The sequence below is a fragment of the Suricata suricatta genome, chromosome 1, assembly GCF_006229205.1.
Source record: "Suricata suricatta isolate VVHF042 chromosome 1, meerkat_22Aug2017_6uvM2_HiC, whole genome shotgun sequence".
NCBI lineage: Eukaryota > Metazoa > Chordata > Mammalia > Carnivora > Herpestidae > Suricata > Suricata suricatta.
Window position 1 is genome coordinate 132,008,669 of NC_043700.1, and position 22,845 is coordinate 132,031,513.

Below are 22,845 nucleotides of genomic sequence, written 5' to 3' on the forward strand. Positions count from 1 at the left end.
AGAATAAAATGTATTCCTCCAGCTGTTCAAGAATGAGGGCAGGGGGGTAGATAAAAGGAGAAATGAAGGCAAGACAGAATCAGATCCCAGTAAATGCTGCAAACTTAAGTGTGGTTGTGCCTCAAATTCTTTCCCTTACCTCCGGTGTATGATTCCATCAAAAAAATCTTTATATTTTCTCTTTACTCCTAATCTATTATAGTCCAGCCACCAAAGGGGTAGGATTCCACATAGTGTCATGAATTTACACACACACACACACACACACACACACACACACACACAGAAATCTTAGCTGAGCTTTTTGTGCTGTTGAAGACAATTTAAGCATGTTAAAATGATGGACTAAACTTACATTATCTGAGGTATGGTAAAAAAAAATAAAAATAAAAAATGAAAGTGCAATGAATAAGAAAAATGAAAAAAATCCACGTGTTACAAATGGGCTATAAACACATTTATATTCATAAACTGCATTCAAATGGTTATGTCATATTAATTAAAATAACAAAAGTAAGAAAATATGCTCAGTGCACAGGTACTTTTTTTAAAAAATAAAACAATAAAAAACAAAAAACAAAAGTTAATAAAATATTTTATCTGCATCAAAATATTCTTTGGAAACCAAAAATAAAAATGTATCATGTATGTTTTTTCAAGTTGATCTGTAAAAGTCAGAAAAATACATAGTCCATGCTGCTTAGCTTTCTCAAAATACAGAGTATGCACTAAGCATAAAGCAAAAGACTTTACGTCATCCTGAACTGAAGCAGCGTGCACCCTATGTTGGATAAAGAATTCCAGTTCAGTTCCCATTGGAAAACGTTTTTGTTTCAGTCGCACTGAAACAAATGACCTGATTTCACTGCAGTGGAGCATAGCTGAAGCTGGATCCGAATCTTCTCTTCAGACCAGTAAAGACACCCAAGGAAACTCCTGAGGGGAAGGCATGGTTTCTCACAAGGCCAAGACGAATATTATCCAAAGCGAAACTTGAGTCTGTATTTTACGGTGTTGGGACTTTTCCGAGGTGCAGAAAGGGGAACCTTTGGCTTGACGGGACTGGGTGGTTTCTTCTTCTCGGGGACGGTAACCGTGAATGAAAGTTCTGGCTGCTCTACTTGCTTGAATCTTGGCAGAAAGTGGGTAGAGATGTGCTGGGGTTTAACCCGGGGGCTGCAGCCTCGCTTAGCTTTCCCTCTCTTGTTGAGGGCCACGTACCACTCCCGGCCCGCGGGCTCAGTTCTGTGTATTGCTGAGGCATAGGTATTATAGCTGTTTTCTTGGAATCGCTCCCTGAACTTGCAGTCATCTGTAAATTTGGCCTGGTGGAGGAAGGAAAGAAGAAGAACTTTTAAATAGTAATAATATTTCAGCATGCAATAAAATGCGGTCTTGTACTGTAAAAGAAAACCAAAATTTCCATTGACCAAAGGCTTCCTCCTCCATTTGCTCTTGTAAAGACATATTGGCCTCTTTTTCTCCTGGTTTTTTTTTTTTTTATTTAGTTTGAGAGAGACAGAGAGAATGTGAGCAGGAGAGGGGCAGAGAGAGAGGGAGAATCTCAAACAAGCTCAGCACCGTCAGTGCAGAGCCCAACGTGGGGCTTGAACTCAGGAAACTGTGAGAGCATGACCTGAGCCAAAACCAAGAGTCGGATGCTTCACTGACTGAGCCACCCAGGTGCCCTAAGACATATTGGCTTCTTTTAAAAAGTTGCCTTAAGTTATTATTTTCATTTCTATCTAACTACTTTATTTGTCTTTGTAATGCTCATTTCCATTTACTGTGTACTTAGTGAAATAACATCCATGTATATAAAAATGATACCAGGAACTCTTAATATATTGAAAGTCTGTTATAGTGTTTAAAGTGGTTTGAGATTTGCAGTAAAAAAATTAACCTGTAACATTTTAATATTTCCCCCTCTTAAGCCATCAAGAAAATAAATAGAACTGAATTATTAAGGAACAATTGCCTGATAAAACATGAATTCATGTTTTGAGAAATGGGGTCAAATTATTCCTTTGAAATAAGAATACATTTTTCAATGTTATCGGTGTGATTCATGGTGCTGAGAGAGGGGTAGCATATGGCCCTATTAATATTGCATGTGTTAGAGTTCTTTAGGAAAAAATAGATCTTCACACAGTGATACAGGAGAGAATATTTGATGCCAAGAAGAAAAAATTACTTTTGGAGTCACTAGCAATACTTCATCCAGATCTCCCTCTCTCGCTCTCTCTGCCTCTCTACAGACACAGACAGACAGACAGACAGACAGACACACACACACACACACACACAGTGTCTGCCCTTGAAATGTTCCCAGAATAGTGGAAGAAGCAGACAAGTAGACATCCGTCACGGCACAGCTTGATACAGGGAATTAGGACAGCAATATGCAGAGGGCACAATGGTAGCATAGAATCTGAGAGCATGGAGGTGGCTGGCAGAGGGCAAGGAAGTTTTCTGAGAAAAGGTGACATTGAGCTGAGTCTTCAAGTACAAAATATTAGCAAGGCAGGTGACGTGAGACAGGATTCTTAGGGAGCAGAAACAGTGTCGTCACAGATCAACATGACACCTACTATCGGTAGTAGGTAGTTCAGTGAGACTTCCCTGGAGGATGCATGGTAGAAGGAACAAGAGAGAAGGCTGAGCAAGTAGGCCAGTAAGAGCTCTGAAAACGCTTATGTGCCATGCTTGTAATGCTGATGACTTCTGTTTACTGTGCACGTAGTGAAATAATATCAATGTATGTAAAAAAAGTCAGAACTCTTAATATATTTCAGTTGTGTTCCTGTTTTTAAATGACTTTGAAATTTCTAGTTAAAAAGTTAAATTTTAACAGAAGATTTTGTTAAGGAATTAAAGGAAGATGGTCTGGGAGGTAGCGTGGAGTCTGACAGATCTGTGATTAGATACCAATTCTGCCAATCAATGTCTTAGCTTTTGGCTTTTTACCCACAAGTCTTATACCTGGGGCTACTGTAAGTACCCAAATATTCTTCTAGGGAAGAGATTGGTAGCTTTCATCAAACCCAAAAGAGGCCATAACTCCCAAAGAATAAGAATTTCTATCCTAGACCAGATCACTGGGTTTCAGAAGTTCAGGGATCATCATTGTATAGAATTCCTTGGCTTGCAAATACCAAATACACTGATGTCTATATAGAAAAACACTCAATATATATATATGATATACATTCTATATCAGACCAAGAGAATTCTATACTAGAATTAAAAATTATTTTTTCTTACTTATTCTAATGATGCCAAGCTTTTCTCTGCAATACAGATCACAATGCTGAAATCTGAAAGTCAGAACAGTGCAAGGCAATCTACATAGATCTACTGTTGATGGTCTTATGAATTTTTTGACTCATGCAAAGTAGCAACAATATTGGAAGACAACCAATTTCAGAGCGCTTCATGTTACACATGACAGTTTATCCAACTTATTTACATTCAAGTATAGTTCAACCAGTAAAGCTCTTTATTTGAAGACTATGAAGTAATATCTAGAATCTCTACAAGTCTACTGGTGATTTTCCTGGATTTGATCTCTAGCCTCTGGAAACAAGTGTCTTAGAAAAATATCACCTATGGCATTCCTGTCATCTTGTCATACCCTACCAGCCTATGTCTAGGCCAAGGGCACTGTGCTGATATCACTGTCCTATTTTTTTTAAGACTTTCTTACAAGTCAAACATAGATTTTTTTAAATAGTTGCTTAGCTCTTAAAAGGACTTAAATGCGTTCTTATTTCATTAGATAGTCCCAAAGCCTTATCTTAAAATCAATGCTACAGCCATCTGTAATGTTTTCTGCTACATAAAAGGATACGCATTTTAGAGAGGTATAGGGGGTTTCATCAAACAGACTAGTAGGTATGTTTGCCCTGCCTAACTTTTTTCAAATGTATTTGAAAACCTTTTTAAAGGTATATAATACATTATACCCCAACCTGACTTCTAGTCCTATTTTGCAAAAGTCCATTTTCTGAAATAAAGATAGCAGTGACTATCCAATTTTGACAGTTTTTTTAAAAGTGGACAGAATTATTTAACCTTTATGAACACAAACACACACACAGCATGTTGAATTAAACGTATAGCAATTCCATCTTACAATCTTCAGATGAATGAAAGCCTACCAACTCCACCTGCTAAAATTACTTCATCTAAAACCATTCTCTTTTTCTCCTTATGTCCATAAGTTCTTTCTTAGAGGAGCACTAACTGGGCTCTAGATGTTCACGGGTCACCTAACTGTCACCAGGGCAGAGGAGTTCAGAACCCCGGGACCCGCACGACACGTGCAGCCCTGCAGGCTTTCCGAAATCCCACTTTAGAATAGGAGTAAAAGGCAGTCAGACTATTTTGGCTTTCTTAATTGACTTCTAAATTAATGTTTTGTCTCTGAAAAATTCTTCCAGCTGTGAGGGAACAGAACCATTTGAAACAAACATTTCAACAATTTTTTTTTCATCAGAAGATCTGGTTTCTTCTTGAGAGATTGACTGTTCCTGTCACTATTCCCAGCCTTGTTTATTCAGACAAGATGGTGACCCTAAGCAATGGATTTCTGTCTCCAATATCATGCATGAATCAGTTTCATAGCAAAGAGTCACTAAGCAATATAGGTCTTAGCTACAGGTGTTTAAATATATAGACATTTACCATGACAACACATGGTTTGGATAATGAATTTTCCGGGCTACTTTTAAGTTTTTAAATCTCCTTTGAATTACAAGAAGTCCTTTGGCAAAATTATACTTTTAAAATAATAGAACTACGTTGTTTCCCTGGAAAGAGTGATGTTGGCATAAAGACTTTTCCTATAGTTCAGGTATGAGGTAGCAAGGTGAATGAAATTTCAAAGAAGTTGTTGAAATCAGGACCCCCATTACCTCAGCGCACAGGCACCATCAGCCACAAGACCAAACATAAAGAATTTGTATCTTTGTTTCAAATTCAGTTTTTACTAGTCTATTCCACAGATGATTATTGACTATGTATCACATGCCAGGCGCTGAGCTAGTTGCCACTTTTATAATGAAAACCAGTACAGATATGGTCCTGTCCATGTTCTTTGTTGAGTTAAATTATATGTTTTTCTCCTTTTTTTTGATGTTTATTTATCTGACAGAGAGAGAGAGAGAGAGAGAGAGAGAGAGAGAGAGAGAGAGAGGGAGGGAGCATGCACACACACACACATACGTAAACACACAGGCAAGTGTGAGCAGTGGAGGGAGAAAGAGAGAGGGAGAGAGACACAGACAGAGAGAATCTCAAGCAGGCTCTGTGCTGACAGCCTGAGGCAGGGCTTGATCCCACGACCCTGAGATCATAACCAACACTCTGGCACTCCCCTCTTTAACTTCTCCTTGATCTTGCAAGTGTAAAAATAAGTTACATTCAACAAGTCATAACTGAAAAATTAAAATTAAATGTTCAAGTCTGCTAATTTTTATGTAATTTAATATAGTCCGAATGGACAAAACAAATAAAACTTAAACAAATTAAACTGTTTTTGCTTGGCTAGCCTAATATTCAGAGAAAGGGAAAGAGTGCAATTAAGGTAAACAAGCAATTTCGAATTAGCAGGGCACTGTGCCTTGGTTCTCCTCATCTCTTCACACACCGGGAACACACGATGGATGTTTAGAAGAAAGGTCAAATTCAATTCAAAGAAGGTAAAACTTTGGTTCACTGGGATATTTTAGAAAAGACTAATTCTGCTTAGTTGAAATCTGAGGGTTAAGGAAGCCAAACAGACAATTCTTTCTGAAACAGTATTTTTCAAAAGCTTTCTGAAATCTCTTAACATAGTGTGTGTAAACATCATGTTGCATGATGATTGAGGATCGTGCAGTGAATGAGTCGAATCTACGCAGATAAGTGCCAGTTCTTACTACGTGTAACGATACAGGCAAATAGGTAGTATACGAAAGAGGTATGGTGAGAAGGAGTCAATCTGGACCAGAATGGGCATAATCCTTGGAGTCTACGGGGGGATTTAATCATGTTTAGTTCTTTATTTCACTTCATTTTCTTTGATTTGTCTCCCTCTTTTGGAAAACCCTATGAAGAAAATAATTAACCAAATACAAATAATCAAAATGTCACTGTGGGCCGAAATATTATTAAATAATTAAAATATTATTATAGACTGCAATAAAAACAATTATGAGCCAAATGGTACTGTAAGCAAAGGTTCCTGACTGCATGCATCCCTGCTTCTGGTTCCCTACCCATTTTAGTGCTTCGTGGTTTCCATCTTATTCCCACCTACAGGGCTGCCCGGCCAGGTGCCCTTAGCCGAGGCTGTTTTGTGTGGTTGTGTTAAATATTCCTTGAATGAAGGCACACACCTTTGGTGGCGATTAAAGGCCGAGAGGCAGCCCCTGCTCCCATTGCTTCCAAGCAGAAAAGCCCAGGGGGTTACACCCAAAGGGCTGCCTTTTACTCTTCACTACCTAGGCTTTGTATAGGTCAGTTGCAACCATATTATGCTATCTCCAGGGCATGGCCTACTTCCTGCTTGGCACCGGACATTGTTTCATTCTATATCTCAGTTCTTCATCCTGAGCGACCCAGGGAACATACAAGTTGGATTTAATAATAAAAATTCTAAAAAAAAGCAAAACAAAAACCCCAGCCTGAAGTAATATAATGAAGAATAACAACCACAGGATTTCTCCCCCTCCAAACTTTATGAATTGACTTAAAATTACTCCAGGAGCCAGTTCGAAATGCAGATTCCCCATGCTCTATCTCTAGAGGTCTTTAGTAAATCTAAGGTGAGACCTCAGAATTGTGTCATAAACCAGCACCCCAATGTGATTTGATGCAGGTGAGGTGAGAGTGTTCTCTCTGATGTTTTTAATAACTCAGAAAGCGGGGCTATTGAGAGCTACTATGCGCCAGGGGTTTTACATCTATTTCACCTTCACAATAATCTCATGACTAGTAGGATGTTATTCTCTAATTCTCCAGTCAGAGAAGTAAAGACAAAGATTCATCTAAAGCCCCATGTTTACCAAGTGCCAGGGTCCGCACCTGTGACTTCAATCTCCCATCTTCTGATTCTTAAGAGTCCAGCTCCTTACATCATACAGACCCAGGGCATCTCCTAGACTTCTGGATAGTCCTACCTATCTTGAAGTTGCTGATACTGATAAAAATATTCATAAAAAAAACAAAACAACAACATCATTCCCCCAACCATTGGAGAAACACCATCTCTCGCTGTAGGCTGAAACAGATCTCTGAAGTTCATCGCACCCAGATTTTCACAATAAAACTGGCTCTCTAGCTAGATTAACATAGTGTGAAATTAAGGGAAAACTGGCATTTACTGTAAAGGCAGAACCCTGAACCCATTTCTGAGCCTGAATTACTGGACATTGGCTTTACTACGTAAATTGAAAGCCTTTAGAGGGCAAGAGAAGTTTCTATGCAAATGCCTTTAGAGGGCTCGGGGTCTTGACTGGGAGAGTGAAGTGCTTAATAGGTAATTTTTTTTATGATGGTGGTGGTAACTATTGCTCAAGCGTCCACTTCCCCCTTCAGTAAACAGGCCCGGCTCCCGGGGCTGCTGACTCCTGCTCACACTGCCCCCAGCGCAGGAAGTCCAGTCCAGACTCTCACCCCAGGCAAGCCAGCTGGCACCCTCCGAAACCAGGAAAGGAAGACGTTCTAGTCCTTGCTTAGGGCTGATCAAGCACACATTCCATGCCTGTTTCGTAAACTCTGCAATTAGCTTTCCTTCCAAACATGATCCCTTAAAACCCTGAGAAACAAAAATAATTCTACCACATGCTTTTCTCTGGACCTTTAAAATAAGCTAAAATGTTTTTTCCCCCAATAAGTAATGTGCTCTTATTCCTATTTTATGAAAAGGCCAAAAAATATATTATAACCATTTTTTCCAGGATTTATATTTTCTTTAGGAAAAAAAAACAAGACGCAACAGGGCTCCAAAAGTGTTATGAGATGACGATCATTAAGAAATCCTAGCCTCTTTAAGAGCTTGAATCTGAGAATTCTGCTTTCAAATTAGGCTCCTTGAAAAAAAGAAAACTCTAGAAATAAGGGGTTCTTGTTGGCATGAAAAGTGCCTAAAAGTTGAGCTAAGGAAAAAAAACCCCAGTGATAAATAGGATTTGGGGCTGGTTTAAATATCTGAGGGGTCACAGCTGCCTGACCCCCAAATCAGAGTGTCTTCTTCTGAGGAGACAGGATCATCAAACAGCTGCCTGAGAGCAAATTAAGGAAGCTCTCATTTAAATTAAATGCGGAATACTTCCCAGGCACTATTCTAAGTATTTTATGCATATTATCTCATTTAAACTGCTCAATTATCACAATAGATTGTTATTTTATTCCCCCCTCCTTTTATAGCTCATAAAACAAAGGAAGCGAAAGATTAAGGAAAATGACTAGTTTTGATTTAACTAGAATGACACCATCTAACTGCGTTTGTAACCATCACCCTCAAGGTCTCTCGCTCCTACATCTGCACCCACCTCAGATAAATCCAGAAAGGCGCTCTATGGGGATTTCCATAGAGATAACAAACCTGAGGAGAGAGCAGGAACAGAGTGAGGAGGGAAGGGAAACAGGCAAGCAGTCAGAGACAGAAAGAGGAGGGTGCTCATTTCCACAAGGTACCTCAGCCCGGAATGAGTTCAGGACAGTGGAGGTCACAGTGAAGGCTTTGACTCACCCTCATGGCTCTTTGGGAAGCAGTCACCTAGTCCCATTCTCAACAATGCCCAACACATCTTGAGAAGGAGACCACACATCTTCACCCTTGTGAAGGGTGCAGAAAACCCTGCATGGTGAGAATCTGGCTGCACTGTGTATTTGGAGTATACTAGCAAAGATTTCAAAAAGAGCTGCGTGTAGATTGCGATGTGTGTAGGTGAAAGAGTCAGGAAGTGGTGCACATCAACATGGTAGAAGTTCAAATAAAATTTCTCTGCTGAGTTAACAAATTTAGCGCAAGAAAAAAATCAGCACAAATACTATCTAAGTGTACCCATTCTGGGCTCATACTTCCGTTTACCATCTTTGCATCTACTGATAATGAAGCATTTTCTAAATGAAAATTTTCAGTGAATGAAATACAGCCCTCTTCTGCTTTTAAGTTCATCTTGAAAAGTGTCTCCTATGTAATGCATCATTACATTGAATAACCAATGTGTGTAAAACTTGATAAGTTCTGTGGCAAACTCAGAAACTGAAGACACAGAAATAGATGGAAAAAAAGATTCCAAACAGATAAGATAGGGAGGCACAGCACGAGCAAAATATTGTAAGGATGCACCACAATATTTATTCTTTGACATGGGGTATAAAAATATTATTAAACTATGCAATTGTTAATTCCCATAAAATAATAGGTGAAAACAATGTGATTGGTTCCAAACAAAACTTACTTCTCTCAACTGAATTTTACCTACAAAGCATTATAGCATTTACAGGGAAACAGAATCTTAAAAGGATGGTTCTGGTTCAATCACGTGTTAATTGTGTTAACTTACAAAATTATTTAATATCTCTAAGACTCTTTCCTCACCTAATCATGTAATGAGATAATGTGAGTGAAAGAACTTTTAAAGAACTATACAAATACATTTTCTGTGCCCAGCAACTAATTTTTAATATTCTAATTGTTACTATAAAGACTAAGTTGAAAATCTACAATTATCCATGAATATTTCTTAATACAGTACAGAAATTACTTTCCCCAGAATTATATGAATGCTTTATATTTTTGGTTCATATTTATTTTACAGACTAAACCTTAAAATTACTCTATTAATTTAATTTTTTTCAGTTTTATTGAGGCATAATTGACATGTATCATTGTGTAAGTTTAAGATGTACAATATGATGTGTATATATATATACATCTATATGGCAAAATGATTATAAAGGTACTCTTCAAATGCCGCTGCAGTTACTAATTTAAAGCAACTCACAAACTATACATTTAATCCTAAAAATATAAAGATTTTTAGCATTTTTAGTGACTGCAATTTTATGAAAAAACTAAATCAAATAATTATATCTAAAACTACAAGAGTAATTTTTCAACGTGTTTAACTAGAAGAAAACAGGAAAGAAACCATCTGGGCATAAAACTGATAATTGCTAGGATTAATACTATTTCTAAATTCAACTTCCTTAAAAAGAAATCATGTTATAATTTAATTAGGTTTCCATCTAAAGAAAAAGTGCTAATAAAAGCTCAGATAAGAGAAAGTGGGGTTGGACAGTAGGTTTAACACAAATCCACATAATTATAGGGTTTAATTTTTTTTATCTACAATTCAGCTCAAAGTCATTAGAATGACTTTTATATCAAAGAGCTTCAGTGAGTGACAAGAGCAAGACTTGCTTTGTACTGTTTAAAAGTCATTATTCCATTAAATAACTTCAGCCTGCCAAGATGAGAAAGAATAACAGATGCTGTTTGTGCATTATCTGCATTATTTCAGCCAGCCATCCTTAGACATTTGGGTCAGATTTCTGGAAATTTGTTACTTGCATTTGACAGAGGAGTCATGTATCCTCCCCTCTCAGTGTGACCTTTCTAATTGGCCTCCATTTGTAATACTTCGAGTTCTATGGCAATTATCCAGAAGCTGGCCCAAGTTTGGTCTATTTTTTGCATGTACTGGGGCATAACTCAGAACAATTAAAAAATTAAGGTGCTCACCCAAAGCAAAGCAATAAGAGAAAGTTTCTTTACATGCACCGCATTTTATTATGATGCTTAGATTCCAAAAGTGTTTCAATTTTTTACAACCTTAAAAGTAGACTGGGGAAAAGGATTGTGTTCACATGTGTTTGATAATTGTTTTTCTATTCTGCACGTGGATTTTTAAAATCAAAAATTTTTTTGATAAAATGGCATGTTCTACTTTTCCACAGTGATGTGGAAGTTTGCTCCTCAAAATAAATAATCAAAAAGCGATTACTTTATGAAAACTATAGTACAGCTTGCTAGAATACAATAACTCTCTCAGAAAATGAAGTAAATCTTTTTATAATTCTTACAATGGTGATTAAAGAGACTAGCAAAAGTTTTCCATTTATCTCAACCAACTGAAACTTTAGAATCTATTATATTTAGTTTACCATATAACAGATAGTATTTCTTGAGCACTTACAATGTACCTAATACTGTTTTAAAAGCTTTAAAGGTATTATCTCATTTAATCCACAAATAACTACAGAAGTAGTCTGAATTCTGCTATCCCCTCCAAGAGATATTAAGAATCACCTTGAGATGCTAGAGCAAAGAACACTGAAATTCTTACAAATTGAACCAAGTGAAATTCTCACTGAATGTTTTAAAGCTCTGTAAGTAAAAAATCATAAATAGCAACTTTCAATTTATTACACTCTTAACTAAAAATTCCTATATAACTTCAAACTCTGGAAAAGTGATATTTCCCCAATTTATTTAGTAAGAATTAAAGAAAATCAGAAGTGAAGGACTAACCCTAAATAATAATTACTTTGTACAAATGACAAAACTACAGAAGGTATAGACATCACCTTTAAGTGCTGTGTGTATGGACTAGTACACGCCAAACCTGTGAGTAGAAAAACTGCGCTATACGTATTTTACTATCTTCAAAATGTTTTAATGCTTCCCAAGTAATGAGCTTTTCAGAAAAAAAAAACATATAAATCTTTAATTTGTAAATTAATTACAAAACATATGTGGCTCAAAGAAACATTTGAGTACAAAATTAGTCATCATAATTTTGAGAAGTATTGTATTTGATGCAACAAAAATACAAAGTGAGAGTTACTCAAAGTGAGAGTTTCTCCAAGAAACAAAAATCTTCTCATTATTGGTTTCCCTCTATGCTTACTGATATGAAAATAAATTACATTACTTAGACCTAATTTTTTACATCATGAATAGCTTATAAAACTGAGTAAGAACCTGATGTACTAAAGATGCACACACGGTCACCATAAACATGTATGTTTAAATTTTTATATATTATTTCCATAATATTTTTCCTTGGTTGGGCCAATTTTAAGAAATAAATAATAGCGATCAATTTGAGATGCTAGTTTCAAATACATCCATCCTTAAAGTTTTTTATGGACTGTATATCATCTTTCCAAGTAAATAAAATATAAAAATGATTACTTACAACAACATGCACAATCACATTGGGTAAATGTACATATAATAATAAAAAAAAATTAAGTCTTCTGAGCAAATTGTCTGTCTACCATTGTGGAAAATCACTTCATTCCATTCTATAAATGTAAAACCTCTGTAACACCTTCAACAAACATAAAGTGGTTCTACTTACACTTGCATGGAGTTTTCCTTTTTTTGACATCGCTAAAAATTTGTTGCTGAAAACTCCTCGTATTCCTACAATCCCCTGAGACACAGCAAATATTTCCAAAATACCTAGGATGACAGAAATCCCAAAATAAAACACAGACTCTTCTATATGCCATTGTGAAGAATTAAATTTCTACACAGATTCTTTTCATTCTTTATAGTTGTGATTTAAAAAAATAACAGTATTTAACATCCTTATTTTTCATGACATTCGTTATGTTAAAAAAGAAAAGCCTAGTACTCAAGTGTTCATTTAAAATAACAAATTTTAAGATTCAAAAATTTAGTCCTCATTCATTAATAATTCTTTTTTTACCTTACAAATGATAAGTCATTTTTAGTAAACCATGTTTAACAATAAAATCTTCTCAAGTTGTAAAGGAATCGAAAATTTTTTTAAATGTTTTCAAAAGAATCCCCATCTCTTGTTTTCTATCAGAGATAATACACTGCTTTTAATATTAAAGCTCATAAAGTTTGGACCCAATATTAATATAAACTATTGAGAGACAGAGACAAATATTACTTACTTACATGAAATAAATCCCTCTTCTCAAATTGTAATAACTATACAAGTACAAATCAATATATACCATATTCAATCATTCAGTGAGTAGTTTATTTAAAGACTACACATAAAAAGTTGTTGAAAGCATTACAAATAATTTGGAATTATTGGCTCAATGAGTGTTTAATGCATTATGATTTGAAACATCTTGTATTTTAAATGGCTTTTCTGGCAAAAAATTAATAAGTTACTTTATTACATTATTGTTTATATTTAGTATTTCATAGTTAGCATTGTCAAGTCAATGTTCCTCTGTCTCCTACAATAATTTGAAACTCCACATCCACTGTGTCAGGAGAATCACATACCACAGTTTACAGACGATGAAATTTATAGTCTGCATATAATTGGAATTCCTGCCTGTTTATCATAAACTCATATATAATGTCATATGAACTTGAAAAAATGGTAGTGCTTTTTGTTAACTGCTTACATCAAATTGCAAAAAAATTGGGGGGCGAAGACAAAATAATATGTTCGCTATGGCTAAAAAGAGACCTGATCTAGGAAGAAAGGAAGAAGAAAGGATGGGAGGTAGAAGAGAAGGAAATCTCAACCTTTCAATCTATTATATTCTGACTATGTATACTGATTAGATATTTTAACAGGATTCTGCTGAACAGATAAATTCACCAGATTTTCTTGAAGTAGCAACCTCCCCTCCAGTATTTGGAGTACATGTAAAATTATTCAATTTATTAAAAAGGTAGTATTGTGGATATCGATACATATAAAATATGTAAGTACATATATATGAATATCTGTATTGAGTACTTTTTTTGCAAAACGAGGGCTAATACTTACAAATGTAGCAAACACTGCTTATTTATTTATTCAACTTGACTTCTTAAACACACTTGATCAGAAAGTTCATGAGGGGGAAAAGGTAGCAGGAGAACTATTGTTTCTATTAGAAGAGTATTTAGTCCGGAGTAAATAAAACACATCTCAAGAAAACTGCCACTACCACTTTTATTAGTAGATGTTTCTTCAAAACAAAACTACTAGAAAGGAATTAGTTTTACTTTTAGGAAGAAACTCCAAAAAAAACTGTCATCTCATCAAGTATTTTCTTCAAAATGTTTTCACAATGCTCCTTTCAATAAATTTTGCCATATAAATTATTTGATTGTGATGCACACCCAAAGGTTTGAAAGCATTACCATCTTATCAAGTAGTGACAAAGCACACATAATGCTTTGTAAAGTTAGATACAATATACAATGTAATATACTGTAATAGTATAATTAATAAAGCATAAATAGAACATGATTTAAAGTTATATTCCTACCATAATTACAGAATGATATTAAAAACAGCATTGATGATTTTAGAGACTTGGAAGATGGGGGTTGTGACTGTGAAATCTGTGTAAACATGTGTTAAAAAACGAGACATGGAAACATGATAAGTTTCTATGTGCGGAACAATAGAAACAAAAGAGACGATACGGGATTGGTGGAAAAGGAGAGTTGGTTGTATGTTTTCCTCCAATTTACTCATGGTTCTACACTGGTAGAGTGTTTTCATTCCATTCTTTGGAAAAGCACTTGGCTTTGTATGTGCAAACCCTTGTGTTAGGAAAAAAATACACCATAGCATAAAAGATAAAATTCTTATTGGATAGATATGTATATAGGTTAACACTTGAGAGATCAAGACAAAGGCTCTAGAAATATTTGTTTAATGGGAGCATTAATGCTTTGTCTATGCAAGCTACAGCTTCTGACAATAACATATCCCGGTTTTAGAAAAAAAATTTTTTGAGTCATTTAACTTGTTTCCTAACACACAGTACATTCTGTGTGTATATGTTGTGTAAAATTTCCATTGTGATAAATTAGATGGGAGGGATGAAATAATACATGAAAAATGCTATTATTTTATTACATAGTGCTTAGTTTCTTTCCTTGCAAGTTCTAGTATAAAATTATTATTTGCCTAGGAATGAATGGGTGTTATAATTTTTTAAAGTTATATTTAATTGAGAGCTTCAAAATATACTTTTAGATATATTATTTTATTTAAAATTATGAAGAATGCAGGAAAGATAAAAGATGAAATCAGATGAAATAACACATAAGGCAACTTCAGTATGATCTTCTAAATCTTAAAGTAATTATGATGTAATATTGAGAATGCTATTAAGATCATAATTTCCAAAGTAATTTCAACAGTAATTTCACAATGTCTTTTTTACTAGAATGTTGGAACAGATTCTACAAGCCCCAATTCAGCTTCCTGACCCCACGTCCAAGAGATCACACAATTATTGATTTTACTAAGCCAAATCTCAGTAACTCACTAAAAAGTCCTGTCCAATATTTTAAGCCCATATGCATTAAATCACAATTATAGAAATCCTAGAAAACATTTCTCTAAAACTAAATTTTTCTCAATTTCAGTAATTTCCTGACTTTTGCTGAGGGTCAATAACAATAAATTTGATCAGAATTTACAATTCACATTATGGATACCAGGATGATATCCCTAAAGCCAAATTGTGGAAGGCGAAGTGTATCTCACAGATCATAGGTAGACAGTGAATGTTTGCTAAATTGCATTGTTTTCTTTGACCTTCTCACTACCTCTCTTTCCTTTCTCAGGACACCCTATGTGCATGGACACAGGTTTCACTTTCCTGCAATTCTGCCCCTCTCCTGCATGGGGAGTGGGGCAGGGAGACAGGATCAGTATAATTATTTCATGTTAAGGTGCTAGTGACAATGTGTTTTCTTTCCTAGAGTGTTCACATGTAACAGGACTGAAAGAAAAAAGCAGTGCTGAACAGAAAGAATTATCTTTTTCTTGATGGAATTTGGGCATTGACATCGAGATTGAAGGAGACAAGAATTTATAAAACATTGTTTAATCCACTTACTTGCAAGCATAGACATATATTACAAAGTAAGTTTATTTCAGGAAGAAAATATATGTCTATGTTTTTACCTAAGTTCCCTCCAGAGTTCTTAATACAACAGGACTCTATTAATAGTGGTTGATAAAATTATGCAGATTTCTCACTTTTTTCTTAGTAAACAACATAAAAGAATGACATACATAACCCATGTATTCAGAAGCTTTCAACAGCCCATTTGAAAATCCTCAAAGAAAAATAATTTAAAACTGAAGTTTCTCTACTTGTGTTCACATGGCCATTGATGTCTGGGTATCATTATCAAATCTGACTCTTAAAATACCCAGGTTAGCAGACTTTGATGATTAAATTGGTAATAGAAATTTTCCATTTGAGTTTTTCTATTCAGCAGATACAGATTCTGGGGGACTATGTGGGGTGCCTGGGTGGCTCAGTCGGTCAAGCAGCCAACCTCGGTTCAAGTCATGATCTCATGATTCATGAGTTTGAGCTCCGTGGCAGGCTCTGTGCTGACAGCTCAGAGTCTGGAGCCTACTTCAGATTCTGTATCTCCTTCTCTCTCTGCCCGTCCCCTTCTCACTCTTTGTCTCTTAAGAAGAAATAGACATTTTAAAAAATTTAAAGAACATTAAAAAAAAAAACAGATTTGGGGGATTGTAGAAAGATTGATTCTATAGGAGACTAAAATTGATAGTGAACTTAAATGTCTAAAGTTAGTAAAATTGAGGATTCAGTTTAGTCAGAATATATTATTGTAATTTTACTATTTTATGTGAACATTTTGGCTTTGTATAGCCATAACCTTCAACCTTTGCTCCCTGAATTGATAATTACTTGACTGTGTATTCTTCAATGGCCCACCATAAGCCAACAGAAGCATTGAAACTAAACTTGAAAGCTCACGAATTAAAGCAAAACCTTTGTTTTTATTCAATAATTGGATTTTATCGTCTGTCTTGTCTTGTCCATCTTTCTTCATTCTTCCCTAGTAGTTCTTCATAATAAGAACGTATATGCAATGAGCTTGATTATTTTTTCTGTGTCCAAGACTTGGGCTGACTACTGTATAAGAGAAGCTAAGGACATATTAAGTAGTATACCTCAACTAAATAAACTGTGTTTCAAACTCTACTGCTTGAGTGTACTTCTGGTGGTGAAACTAGAAAATATTCACAGTTTGCAGAAGTTTTAATGTCAAATGATAGCTGCAAAACATATGTATATGTATAGATACATGTATCTGTCCTGATAAACATTACAGAAAATTATTGAATTTAAAAGAACCTGTCAGATGGCAGTTTGATGGCAAAGTTTTGACTCTTTCTGACGTAGCATGCTGTGACCCAAAAAAAGAAAAAAAAAAAGAAAAGAAAAGTTCTCTGTCATTGCCAACTCACAGACAGTAAAATGAGATGATGAAGTAAAACTCTAGCACATCCTCTATGGTTTTTTTTTTGGTCCCAGCTCTCAGTGTCTCTTGTGAGACTTACGCAATTGTTTCCTTGTGCACTGTAGCCAACAGTCCATGACCAATACTTTAGTTTATTATGTGTCAGGAAACTGACAAGTGCTGCTTTCAAATAAGTATATGACCAGCCAACAATTAGCAGGCTTCCATTTCTCTTTCACAGATATTGAGGGCAGAGACTCATTTTAAATGTCCAAATTACATGCTCTCCCACTAAACATGACATATTTCATAAATTCTTCATCCACCAGTGGTAGAAAAATCATAGTTGGACACTCCAGACATCACAAAGCAGAAAATCACTGTAATTTAAACACTTGAGTTATGGTTTCCTCTGTGGGAAAAATCTATGGAAGGCAAAAACAAATTTAAAAAAATCCTCCAACTCCCAAAAGCAATCAAAATATCAAGCTTGATGAGTTAGGTAGCCTATTATGGGTGCAAGAATGAATGAATGAATGAATGAATGTGTGAGTGATGGCAAGCCAAATAAAAGATACAGACTAAACTCTGAAAAGCTATCCTAAACTGGAATGGATTAGGAAAAATAACAAATTAAGGAAGTTTTTTAAGGCACTGTTTAGTAAACATCCTTGTTCTTTCTAAGTATCTTTCAAAGTGGAGTTTAAAATAAATTTTACCTTGGAAATAAAAGATATTGGTCAATCCTTCTTTAGCTGAATGTATTCTTTGTTGATGTGTTCTCAATTCCCTTTGTCTGCTTTTCTACAACTTCCCCTCTGGCAAGGCCTAAGCTGCAGTATCTTTGTCTTTTGCAAGAGAAGAGGATAAATATCTTGGAAATGAATCTGGTCTTCAGAGATCCCTACTGCACCAAAACCCACCAAATACATTTTTTTTTATTCCCCGGTGACCCAGAGACCAAGTCTGCAGCTTACTGCATGCTAACTTTGTGTCTTCCCTTGGGAACACATAAGTTACCTAGTGTTGGTGCTGATTTCCTGGGTAAACTACAAGAGCAGAACAGAAACAGTTTTCCTGAAAATGAAAGGTGGAAAGATTACTAGAAGTGGGGAATGAGCTCTGGTGTCTGATGGAGTAAACAGTTGTGGGGGGTGGGAGTAGGAGAATGAGAAAGACAAATGGAAATATTGAAGATCATGTGACTCTCGCCGCCCCTGAAATCTTGGAAAACTCCCCTTCACCCTAACAGACCTTGCCCTTCATCACCAAAGACGGTGAGTTGTTTCATAAAAATGAAATGAACCTTAAAACATAGAAACAGCCTCCTCCTCCACGGAGCGTGTGGGAGCCCCTGGTACTCGCTGGGGCATAGTGGAGGAGCCCCCTCTCTGGTTCAGGGCTCCAGGCCACCTAAACACGTGTAACACCGCCAGCTGGAGCAGCAGAGCTCAAAAGACGGGTGTGGGGCAGAGGCGGGCGTGGACCCGATCCTCTTGCGGAGAACCGACAGGTCTTTCCACATCCCGCCTCCTGGACCCTCGGGAGGAGGCTGACCAGCGGGCTACCCCTTGGACGTGAACACCTCCAACCCTGCCTGGGAAGCGGCTCCCAGACTGCCAGCCCTGCTGGGGCGCCCGCGCTCCTCCGCAGCTCGGGTAGCCAGAAGCCCACCGAACGGCCCGAAGGGTTGTGGGCTTGAAAGGAACCAAGCTAAGTACACCTGGGAGCTACCAGGCGGCCACACGACAGCCAGGTGACCCCTACGCAGCGCAATCTCCTGGCCACGTTCCCGCTCTTCCTGAATATCTCAAGGCCCCGGCTGTGGTTCTATCAGTTGGATTAATCCCTGCTGGATGAGCGATCTGGCCCTACCGAGGAAAAGCTTCAGAGAGATCGCCCCGGTGCCGCACACACCCCCAAATCATCTCTCCCCTCAGCTACCTAAAGGCAGGAGAAGAATCAGAGGAACGGCAGCCAGCGATGGTCTGGAAACACAGATGGTGTGGAAGGAAAGAGGTGATGGAAAGAGGGGGAAAAGAGAGCTAAAGAGAAAACTCAGAAAGAGAATAAAACTTAGCTTAAAAAAAAAAAAACCTACACCATGTACACCTGTAAGGAAAGGAAACTTCGCTGATCTTCTTCCAAAATAAAGAACTTTTCCTTAATTGTCGTTGGGGACCAAAGGCTGGCCACTTCCTCACAAGGTGTGTCATCGCGTCAACATACTTAAACGTTGCTAAACCCAACTCTGGAATTAATAATTCGAATGTCCATCACGTATTCCTCTCTAAACGTGTCCAGTTTTCCACTGTCTTCTTCCAACCAGGGGATGTCTGCTCTCCTTTATATTCTATATGTAATAAAGTGCAAATATGCATGTACAATAGACATAGACGGATACACAGATGTATAATATACATTACTTCGGGGTTTATGGTGGCAGTTGGGGGGACCGGCATGGGAGATTTGATTCTTCTTTAAAAAAAAAAAAAAAAGAACTGTTCAGTTATAGGCAAGGAAGGGGGATGCACTTTGATGCCTCATGAAAAATGTTAGCCTAGTAAACAGAAGCAGAAGGTAAACAGAAACTAAAGGAGCAGAAAGATTTTTGTTTCCTTCTCCAGGCATAGGCTGGAGGCTTCTCTTTGGGCCCCGGGCAAACTGGAAACAAGGTACCGGTTTTGGGCACCAGCCTCTGCTAGCCCACAGCTCAGGAATCGCCATTCCTCATACACACGAGAGGGGTGCGCGTGTGCGCGCCACACAGATGCATCTCCACCCAACCCGCCCCGCGGTTTCGAGGGACAGCCGTGTCCCAGCAGCCAGGGCTCCGGAAGGTGCGCCTGCGGGCCAGGGAATAACTGCTGTCCCTCCCGAATCCCCCCACCGCCCGCTGAGGACGCGCTTGGCCAGGAGGGCGAGCAACTCACTTAGCATACTGGCTTCATGGGAGCCATTGACTTTGCCATCCGGGTAGATCTGCAGATGGAAACCGATGCCCACTCTGCAGTAGAGGCTGCCGGTCCGGCGCCCCGAGGGGCTCCACTGGAAACTGCTCTGCTCCAAGCCGCTTCCTTGGTTGCCCAGAGAAGCCGAGGGGGAGGAGACGGAGGAAGAAGAGGAAGACGTCGTGCCCCTGCTGCTCCTGCTGCTGCCGGCGCCTGCCGGGTTCCCACCGCTGGCTGCGGGTCCGGGTTGCCCTTTGGGGGCGAGGTGCTTCTCCCCGTGAGCCCAGGCGCTGAGGATGAGGTGGCTGAGGAAGAGGAGGAGGAGGAAGGGCAAGCTCATTCTTCCAGCCGCAGGGGTTCTAAGTGCATCTTGCAGGGCAGGTTCTGGGCTCCGTAGCCCTCGCGCGGCTGCGTGCCTCTGGCGCTGCCCCCCTCGCCGCACCGGGTGGACATAGCCTCGGGGAAGAGAGGGAGGGATTGAGAGAGAGAGAGGCCACTTGAACGGATCTCGGCGCTGGTACTGGGATATTTATAACGCCAGTGATCTCACTGCTTGGTGCACGCCTGCGAAGCTCCCCCTCACCCGCCGCTTTGTGTACTCTCCGGCCGGTGCGGGGAGGGAGCTTCGCGGCCCCGGGGGCGGGGGGTGTGGAGGAGGGAGGAGATGGGAGCGAGTGAGTGGGAGGAGAAGCCGGGCGGAGAGGAGCTGTACCCCGACGCTGGGCACGCGCAGACCGGGGCCACGCACCCCGGCAGTTCTCACGCGCCGCGCGGCCACCCTCCCCCTGGAGCCAACCCTGCGCGGAATCCACCGCCGCGCCAGCGCTGGAGCCCTCCAGGGGCGGCAGCCGAAATGGGGGCTTCAAACGTGGAAGTGAGTTTTTGGCCTCGCCCACCTCTGCTGTGCGCCCGCGTCCCCGGAACGCACTCTCGCCTACCCAAGACCCCATTCCCAGGTTGCCTCGCAGACCCCGCCGGCACCCCCTGGGCTCCGGGAATCCCTCCGGAGCCAAGTCCGGCGGAGAGAATCCCAGCTTCAAAGTGCTGGCGAATCCCAACCAGGATTCGAAGTCCAACTTGGGAAACATTTAGTGTGGCGCGGCTGGAGGAGAAGGCTGCTGTTGTTGCCGTTTGTTGTTGTCTCTAATTTATTGAAAGAGCGAAGGGACGGGTTTATTCGGCATTTAGAGAGTCACCCTGAGCCATTAGGCCACGATTCGAGTCGCTTTCCTATTGGAAACTCCGGGTCACTCTAAATATTACGCCGCATTTGCTTTTTCGTCTGGGAAGTTTTTGGTCTGTGTCCGGGAGGGTGAGCGCACACGCACACCCGCGCTCAGAACCGGGCAAGAGGGGCAGGTCTGGGCACCAGCACAGGTGTCTGACTGTCCAGTTGTCCTCTTTCACCCCAGGATCCCCTTGGCAGGAAGGATTAGCTAAGGGCTCGCTTCGGCTTACTCAGAGCTGCAGTTGACTGAAGGATCCACCCCAATGCATGATTAATGATGCGCGCGCTGGGCTTCAGGAAACCTGAGACCCGAGAATTTCCGTGTATGCAATGCCCCTACTGTCATTTAACTGAGAAATATACCTGACTTACATTCTTGGAATATTTCTGTCTGAAAACATATTTGGAGCTTTAAACTACACTCTGATACATTATTCATCGGTCATTTTAATGAAAAGGCCGTGATTTTGACCTAGAAGGTCAATTTATATAAGCCAAGGTTGATGTGAAGATATGGCCTTATCCATTATTGAATACCCATTTAAAGGTTCCTATCTCAATAATGAAAAGCTTATAAAATACATGTAGATTTTCCCGGATTGGAAATATTCCACAACTAGAATACTTAACATCAAGGCAGCTGTAAAACAGAAAGTCGCCTGTGCAGTTCAGTGAAGCCACTGTGGGGAAGAAAGGTCATATGACACATGGGTGTGCATAACGGGCACACGCCACTGACACACTATGAAAGATGCTGTCCTGGGCTGAACACCCTTTCCCTTTCCACTGTTCCAGTCTCAAGCTCTGTGCTTGTCGCTTTAACTAGTGTGGGCAGCCAGACCCTTACAAGGCAATCCTGAAAACTGGACACGGAGAACAGATGCAGAGTCTCTCAGAACGGGGTATACTTCACTGAAGTCTGCTTCCTAAGTGAATGCTTATGGAAGGCTAACCTGGGCACTGTGCCTTCTGCAGGTGATGCCCTTGGTTCTGTGACAAAGCTGTCAGAGTTAAAGGCCCACAGTGCAGCTGGATGTCATAAGTTCCCTTTCCTGTCACAGTCTATCCTATGCTTCTAGGGACAAAGATTTTCCAAACAAGTCCAGTTGCTGTTTCTCCTCCTCCTCTTCCCTACGAGCCTGATGAAATGGAGGAATTCTGGCCCCAGACTCACTATAAGCCTTTTCTCCAAACCTGGGAAGCCAAAAACCACTCAGCTGAGCTTCTGGAGTCTGAGATCTGGCCTGTTGTCCCTTCCTTCCCTCCTTCCTTCCTTCCTTCCTTCCTTCCTTCCTTCCTTCCTTCCTTCCTTCCTTCCTTCTTTCCTTCCTTACATCCCCATTGAAACAACCATGCTTGTTATCCCTCTTCAGCTGCAAGATTCCATTAGAAGATCAAACTTTTGTCTAGGGATGACCCAGGAAAACCAA

General features: G+C 39.1%; 1 protein-coding gene across 2 annotated transcripts; it reads right to left on the reverse strand.

Moving 5' to 3' along the window:
• Positions 1-609: 609 nt before the first annotated feature.
• FGF5 (fibroblast growth factor 5) lies at positions 610-20,632 on the reverse strand. Of its 2 annotated transcripts, XM_029926220.1 has the most exons (3): positions 20,170-20,632; positions 12,363-12,466; positions 610-1,325 (listed from the first exon to the last, which is right to left on the reverse strand). In XM_029926220.1, the coding sequence occupies exons 1-3, from the start codon at positions 20,525-20,527 to the stop codon at positions 978-980; spliced, it is 810 nt and encodes a 269-aa protein (XP_029782080.1). In that variant the 5' UTR covers positions 20,528-20,632; the 3' UTR covers positions 610-977. The 2 variants fall into 2 exon arrangements, with proteins under 2 accessions (XP_029782080.1, XP_029782153.1); XM_029926293.1 differs by lacking the exon at positions 12,363-12,466.
• Between the last annotated feature and the right edge of the window lie 2,213 nt (positions 20,633-22,845).